At 38.9% G+C, this 8,294-nt stretch overlaps 1 protein-coding gene across 1 annotated transcript; it reads left to right on the top strand.

The window, feature by feature from the left end:
* LOC8071013 (protein SAR DEFICIENT 1) lies at nt 1-3,206 on the top strand. The gene is made up of 8 exons (XM_002445347.2): nt 1-80; nt 257-391; nt 795-870; nt 1,201-1,256; nt 1,447-1,958; nt 2,119-2,279; nt 2,384-2,572; nt 2,680-3,206. Exons 2-8 carry the CDS (start codon nt 267-269, stop codon nt 3,034-3,036), a joined length of 1,476 nt encoding a protein of 491 aa, XP_002445392.1. The 5' UTR covers nt 1-80; nt 257-266; the 3' UTR covers nt 3,037-3,206.

The following is an 8,294-nucleotide window of genomic DNA, read 5'->3' as shown; positions in this document are numbered from 1 at the left end:
GAGCATATATATGCTAACGTAATATACTCAGCAGTGCCTTACTTACACTGCAGGTACTAGCTACACGGTCTGCTAGCTAGGTTAGTTTTCCGGAACCAAAAGCTAGCGCCTTCTTCTTCCTCGATCTCTCCGGTCCTCTCTCGCATCATCTGACCGGAGCACAAACATCGATCTCTAATTTGATTAATTATTCTTCTCCTAAACTACTCTTCTTCTTCCACTTCCCCGCTGATATTTGATTGTTGAACTTGAACAGCTGATAAAAGATGGCAGCACGGAGGCCGCGCGATGACGAGGAGGAGGAGGACGATGAGGACGGGGGCGGAGCCGATGATCATCCGCACAGGCGTGGCCCTAGGCGGATCCGGCCGGCGCCGCTTGCTTTTACCGCGTAACAACTTCAGTTCACCGTCTCCGATCTATCAATTATTTCATTTTTGCCTGCTTTAGTTGACTCGAGTTTCTTGCAACTACTACGTACTTGCCCGTTCAGTTCTCCAATCATTTATTTATTTTCTGGTTTAAAGTTTGAAGAACTCCGCAAAGAACAGGATAAATGTATTTGGCGGTTTTTGAGTCGAGATAGATTGATCATCAGGATAGTATGTATCATCCTTTGGTTTTAATTATTATTAGGCCACCTTATGAACTCCAACTTTCGAATTCATGTTCTAATGGACACTAAATTAATTAATGAGGTTTCTCTTATAGGCGTATGTATGTGTTAATATTCATTTGCTAGCTTCCCTCTCAAAGATTAATTTCCCAGCTGGTTAACTTTCTTATTTTCGCAGTGTGGTAAGAAGAGTTGTGGCCCAAGAAACTATACAACAAATAGTCCACAATCTGGAACCACTTATTCGTAGAGTGGTAAGACAACACGAAGCATACACATTTTTTATGTGTCAACAGTACAGTCTATCACATTATTTTTAGCATGAAATATTGGTATGAAACTTAGTTCTTCATTGAGGAGAAATAACTTTGTCTACTGATTGCCCTCAAAAGACAATCCAAGTTGGTCTGAATGATTCTTCAAATGCCTTCACAAGTTGTAGTTCATATTGAAAACACTGCTATATGTGTGTTAATAAGTGTCAACATACACGTACTGATACTAATTTATTTCATCACAACCGTGAGTTTAATTTTTGAGTGCACCTCAGCTAATAACATCATATATTATGTTATGATTATTAGGTGCGTGAGGAAATCCAGAACATGTTTTCACATCATCAAGATCACATGCCACTAAGGTATCTGAATATTCGTTTCTCTTGTTTATTATTGTTATCTGAAAATTTTCTTGGAGTTATCAGGATTCATATGCCATGAAACAAGAAAATCCAAATCTAAATTAATCAGATTACCTGAACAAGGAAAAGGCGCTGCTAGCTAATCTGTTTCTGCAACTGTTTTCTGACAAGATCAAATATTCTCTATCAGATCTCTTTCTCTACGCATCCAAGAGGCAGATGTCCTGCCTCCACTGAAGTTAGTCTTCGCTAAGCAGCTCAAGCTACCAATCTTCACAAACAACAAACTTGTTGATATTATGGACAACCCAATTGAAATCCAGCTCATGGACACAAGAACCAACTCTATGATCGCACTACCAGATACTCATCTTGGATCTTCATCAGTAAAACTAGAAGTGCTGGTTCTGGATGGTGATTTTCAGTGTGAGGACCGGGATGGGTGGACTGCTGACCAGTTCAATGCAGCGATTGTGAAGGCTAGAGAAGGGAAGAGACCATTGCTCGTGGGCTCACTCAGTGTTCCTATGAACAACCATGGAGTAGCTGTGATTGATGATGTATCCTTCACTGACAATTCGAGCTGGATAAGGTGCCGTAAGTTTCGAATTGGCGTGCGCATCATGCCTGGGGGCCATCTTGGATCAAGAGTCAAAGAGGCTGTGAGTGGCAGCTTCACCGTCAAAGATCATCGAGGTGAATGTAAGTTTGCTTCCAACCTGTATATGGTTTCTGTAGTTAATATATTTTCAGAATTTAACATATAATTTACATGCCATGATTTATATGAGAAATGCATGTCGATCGTCACCAATCTGCTGGTGTATAGAGTTGATATATATGTTTGCGTTTCCTTTGCTAGTGTACAAAAAACACTATCCTCCTTTGCTGACTGACAACATATGGAGGCTGAAGAACATTGGAAAAGATGGACCAATTGACAAGAGGTTGGAATCCGAGGGGATTAGGAACGTCCAGGACTTCTTGAAGCTTAACACCATAGATCCTGAAAAGCTCAAAGCTGTAAGCACTCGTACAGATGATATTTCTACGTATACAAATATTTAGGCATGAGTTGTATATACATCCATGCATGCTATTGAACGAAGTATTTCTATGTTCTTCAGCTCGTCGGCATGTCAGATAGGCCATGGAACGCAACGCTGAATCATGCGAAAACGTGTGACATGGGACGGAAATGCTATGTTTTCAGGACTGTAGGGTGTGAAATTACCTTTAACCCTATAGGAGAGGTCTTAGGAGCAAGAATTGAAGACCAGACATTTGCTCTGCAAGAACTGCAACCACATCAACTGGTAATGTACAATAATCACATTGATTTATGGTAACTGAAAATGTGCAGCCTTGACCTCATCACTGAATCTCTAAATGTTATTTCCTTGCATGATGTTCTCAAACGCAGTTCCATGTGAAGCAGTTGGCCGCTCAGGCATACCAGATGTGGGGTCAACTAGAGGAAGTAGCTAATGAAATGCCACTTGCTGCAAATAAGAGCTTTGTTCCCACAATGAATTCTGGTCGGGAGCCGAGTGAGAGTCAAGGGAGCATGATCAGTTCAGGATCTCAGAACGCTAAGTATCTCGACTGCACGGGAACCGCTACCTCCAGTGCCGCAGCAATGTCGACGAACAGCAGCAGCACCTCAGATTCTACAGCAGCTGTTCCAGCTAATGATGCCATGTTCTGGAGCCCGAGCATAGAACCGGAATGTGACTTCAGCTGGCAGGACTCGGCAGGTTGTTGGGATCAAGTGGATTAACCTTTGATCGATGCTGTTTGTTTCCTGTTTTCAGTAATGACCAGTTTGATCCGTAGTAGTTATTGTACTATTTCCTCAAAAGTTATGCTTTTGAACATGCGGCTTGCATATGGTTTTTCAGTTCAATAAGACTAAGAATGCCATGTACATATAGAGGTACATCTACAGAAGTCCCATTTGTCCATGATTAGTACCAGCAGAATAGAGTTCATTACCTAAAGAGACAACCTAGGGTACGGTGCTCATAGATATTCAATTCCTCTGTAACAAAAAAGTAAATGACTGGGAAGAGGGCCAAGGAGCCCCCACCACCCCACCACCACCACCCACCCACACACACCCAAATTCCTAACCCCTGCAGAGAGCATTTCTCTCCCTGGTTCGCTTCTCCTTTCCCAGAACGCCCCCTCCCTCTTTAGAGTTAGACCCTCCTCCCAATCAGCAAGAACAAAAGGAAAGGAGGGAAAATGAATTGAAGAGGACAGGATCGACTAGAGCTACATCTTAGGCCTTGTTTGGATGTAGCCGGATCCGCATCAATTCACATGTGTTGGGGTGGATTGAAGTGGAACTTAAACTAAATTCCACCCAATCCACTCCAATACATGTGGATTTGAGGTGAATCCGACAACATCCAAACAAGACCTTAAGTGTAGATTGACTTTTCTCCAACCGCTTGTTGCTGCTCTAAGTTGGGGATAGCCAACGTGATAGTTCCGGATCATACATAGCTTGGCTGCAGGTCTTGGATTTTTTCATCTTTTCTTGCTATCATTATCATGATTTTTTCAATTTTGATGGGTCACACTATCAGTCGTTAGGACTGGCAACATAGTGACCCTTTAGCTCTAGTCATATCTAGGCCTTGTTTAGATCTAAAATTTTTTGGAATTTTGACACCGTAGTACTTTCGTTTTTATTTGACAAATATTGTCCAATTATAGAGTAATTAGGTTTAAAAGATTCGTCTCACGATTTACAGGTAAACTGTGCAATTAGTTTTTATTTTCATCTATATTTAATGCTACATGCATGTGCCGCAAGATTCAATATGACGGAGAATCTTGAAATGTTTTTTTGGTGAACTAAACAAGGCCCTAGTCCTGTTGTGTTCAGTGTGGTGTCATGTGAATGCAAGTCCTAATGATGCTGACATGGGCCCATAGCACGGTGGAAACGAAGAGGTGGCGCTTGGAAGGGTGCCTACAATGGTATTAGCTACATAGTCAACTGACATAGAGGTGAGATACATAAAAAAAGACTATTTATATATTCTTGTATTATTGGACCCAATGTATAACATCTTAGTTTTCAAAAGAAGACCAGAGTCATCATATGTGTACCGAGAAAGTCCACACATACAACAAAAGAATAGAAATATCATAAACAATGTTACATAGCGGAAATATACTTATATTAACACTTACAACTATGAATGCGAAATAGATACAAAACTTCTTAGGCTCTATTCTTCTTAGGAATGGTTGACTAGGGGCTCCGTATGCCAAACATTGTTGTTGATCTTTTGATAAACTCCACAACACCTTTGTTCCTCTTCTGGGTAGCATTGTGCTATTCACTGGGGTGTGGAGGAAATAGTAAGTGTGAGTTCATGTCGAACTCAACAAGTACAGGTGGAAAGTATAATGATATGCAAGGCTTAAACAAAGAAAAAGCTGACAACAGTAGATGAGCTTTTAAGTTGATAAACTTTTATTACAAGTCTTTTGTATTACTACTTGTGAGTGAAGCATTCCAACCCTTAATTATTTGAAGTAAAATTAACAATATTACTACCATTATCATTATTAATAAGATTACTGAGGTAGCAACCTCGGACAGTAACTCAGGGTAGCAACCACAATAAGATCATGGAATAGTAATCCCAAATAAAAATACAAGATAACAATCCTGCCAAACACAAGGTAGCCACCTCAACGTATCCTTCTCTAAGTTCCATATGAGTCTAATTTCTCATCGTGTGAGGATCTGAGCTACTCGTGACTAGCACAACTGATCAGTTTGATCAAACTCTATAGAGGTTGTACACTTTCACTTCAAGTTGTGATTCCCATCTGCCCAGGGTCATGACTCCCCAAAGAACTACCAAGGTGAGCAGGCAGGGTTTCACTACAAGACTTTTCACAGGTTTCAGCTGATAGAGTGCAACTCATAAATTTTGGTCGGGGTGCTCGGCAGCCATGCCCATAGCAATGGAAGCCCGGACTAACCGACAACTTAATATTCATTACCCAAGTTACTTCCTTATGCCTACCTAGAAAATTTCATCCTACTAGTAGAGGTCTTGATATTACATCAAGCCAGAGCCATATAGCCTAAAGTTGTATTATATGTCCTAGGTGGCTGCTCACGACTAAGTCCTTACAGAGGTTGACAACGAGTACCTTTGGAAACCGGGCCAAGCTCTAGTACTCGTTCCCCCTTTCCGCATTATATCCATAATGCTTGCAAATATCATAACATCTCTATCTTCGAAGTGACTATTGTTCACCATTTAAACATTAATCATCATTGAATAATTCGTTAGACAAGATTATTACTTTTATTATCATATGGAATATATGAGTAGAGCAGCTAAGCATATCTACTATTCACTATGCTACCCATATATAAAACCTAGGAGTACAAAGAATATAGTAAAGGGATAGTTAGATCCTTAAGGTTTGCAGTATTAAGACACATGCATTGAAAAATAAATGATATTTATTTAATAGGTATAATATGACTAAAGGGTGTCCGCACTTGCCTTTTTTCTAGAGTTTCACTGCTTAGAAACCCTACGGCTTCTATCTTCTGGTCTCCAACTTCTCTTTTGACTGTCCTCCGCTCATAGTTATTAGCTCCCACGAACCACGCTTCCTCTACTCGTGGATAACACCAAACCAAAACACAAGCAGACACAAGGAGACAAACAAACAATCATGACTAAGAACAAACAACAATCACAAGAAAACCTTGAAAAGAGCGTACTAATGGCATGACTTATTGCTACGATCGCGAGAGCGTATGAATTACTAAAAACGGAACTATCGTTGGAAAGGACATGACTATGGGGATATTTGCAACATGACTAAAAGAGTAAACTAATCGAATCGTTGTATGCTACGAGATTGATCTAAGCATGTCTTAACTATAAAGTTATTCATGTTGATACTAATAATATTAACATCGATTTATGAAAGACCAGAGACTAAACCCTAATTTACTTTATTTTAAAAGAGCATTGAAGCTTTAATCAAATTATATTTTAACTACAAAGAACCTTGTTGAACCTTAATCATATTTTAGTTATAAACATTTGGTGTTATCTAAGTCACTTGAACATTCATAGTTTGGAAACACAAAGGAGGAGAACAACTATTATAATCGGTATATGATTCATATTTTATTTATAGTAAAAGAATATATATATCATTTTTAACACTTATAATTTATTTATAAGACAAAACATGTGAAATCAACTAATTGACCAATATAATTAGGTCATTGTTGAAAAGACATTAATGTTGATATTAATCATATTATATTTAATTTATAAAAAACGTTATATATACCTAACTTGCTTTTAATTCCAAAAGACATTAGATAAATATTAACCAAATTAATGACATGATTCATGTTCAACTAAACAAATTATAATTAAGTTAATATTAATCAAGTTAATATTTGATTATAAAAGACCAAATTGTAAACGTATTTTTTTTCAATTAATTAAAAAGGGCACTAAATAAATATTAAATAAATTAATTATAATCATAAACACGGGACATGAAAAATAGCATCACTAACAAGTCGCCATAGTCACAAAGCAATAAAAACGGAATTACAACTCTAGGTTGGTTTTAATTATAAAGCTATTAAAATAAATATTAAATAAATTGTATTTAAATTAATAAATTTATTAATGAGTTACATGATAAATGTTTACACTAGTGTGTAGAGCGCAACGACACGAATCTAAAGCAACTGAGACTACTGCTGCTCGCGGAGGAGGCCGAGGATGGCCAGCCGGGCTGGCACGGCGCCTGGTCGCGGCGGCTGGAAGCCCGCCCCGCGCGCCAAGGGGCAGCGGTGGCACTTGCTAGGCCGGGCCAAGGAAGCCTCACGCAGGGGCGGCGGCTGCCTACCGCACGCGTACAGAAGGTTGGGGCTGGAGCGTGACGGGCACGGTGCCACGGGCTGGGGTGGCACGGGGCTTAGGCGTGGGGCGCGGGGTTGCTGATGGCGCCGCACAGGACCAAGATGGCTGAAAAACGAAGGACAAAATGGCGTCAATAGATGACCTCGTCGGAAAAGAAAAAGTGAGGTTAGATAAACGGTAAACGAGCAGGATTCATGAATAGAATGACGTGCCAGTGTAGAGGAGATTGACATGAACCTTAGAGTGGTGACAGTTTTCACAAAAGATACTGAACATGGTCGAAAAACCTCGCTGAAGGGTCGCTAGAAAAGTTCGTCGGTGCAAGTTCAGCATTAGATCTAGGGCAAACAGAGTGATGGCTCGGGATAGAGTTTGCACTTTTGCGATCAGCGCGAGAAGAAGAACAACGGCATATATATAGATCTAGGGTTTAGAAAAGTTTAAAAAATTTCTTAATTTCGGGATTTATAAAAATCATTTTTAGTTAAAAAATAATTCCAAAAAAGATAAAATCATTTTAAATCTATGAAAAAACTCCAAAAAATTAAGAAAACTTGTAGAGATAGATTGGGAGATGATGAATCCAAATAAAGTTTTCAGAGTCCATGAAAAAGAATTTTAGATCATGCGAAAATTAGATTTTTGCTGGAAATATGGGAAAAGCCCGAAAAAGTCTAGAAAATTCCTTAGAAGGATCTATCAATGTCTAAACGCGTTTTTGAAACTTAGCATACACAAAAACAATAAGGCAAGCAATACACAAGCATTATCACCAAAGCTGATCCAATTGAAAAATTTAAAAAACACATTTTCCTAAATGGAAATCTGAACTAATGTTGACAAATTTTATGCACATATTAAAAACCATTAATTCTATTTAGTGTTTCATAATAACAACCGAAAAAAAAGAATTTTATGGTGTTAAAGATCTACCCCACTTAACATGAATCTTGTCCCGAGATTCAGAAAGACTTGGGAGAAAGATGAAGTAGATCATCAAAGTTGACTGTGAGATTTTTTACAAGATATGATAAAAGGATTAAGAATTAGCAAAGGTTGGCAGAGAATGAAAAAGATGATCTTATGGTGCTCACCA

Source organism: Sorghum bicolor, chromosome 7 (genome assembly GCF_000003195.3).
Source record: "Sorghum bicolor cultivar BTx623 chromosome 7, Sorghum_bicolor_NCBIv3, whole genome shotgun sequence".
Lineage (NCBI taxonomy): Eukaryota > Viridiplantae > Streptophyta > Magnoliopsida > Poales > Poaceae > Sorghum > Sorghum bicolor.
The sequence above is the reverse complement of the archived record's forward strand: the minus strand, read 5'-3'. Positions and strand labels throughout refer to the sequence as shown.

Excerpts from the sequence above, each read along its gene's own strand:
- LOC8071013 (XM_002445347.2), top strand. The coding sequence starts at position 267 with ATGGCAGCACGGAGGCCGCGCGATGACGAGGAGGAGGAGGACGATGAG. Across the intron at positions 2,280-2,383 it reads ATCCTGAAAAGCTCAAAGCT|CTCGTCGGCATGTCAGATAG; the intron begins GTAAGCACTCGT and ends TATGTTCTTCAG. Across the intron at positions 2,573-2,679 it reads AACTGCAACCACATCAACTG|TTCCATGTGAAGCAGTTGGC; the intron begins GTAATGTACAAT and ends TCTCAAACGCAG.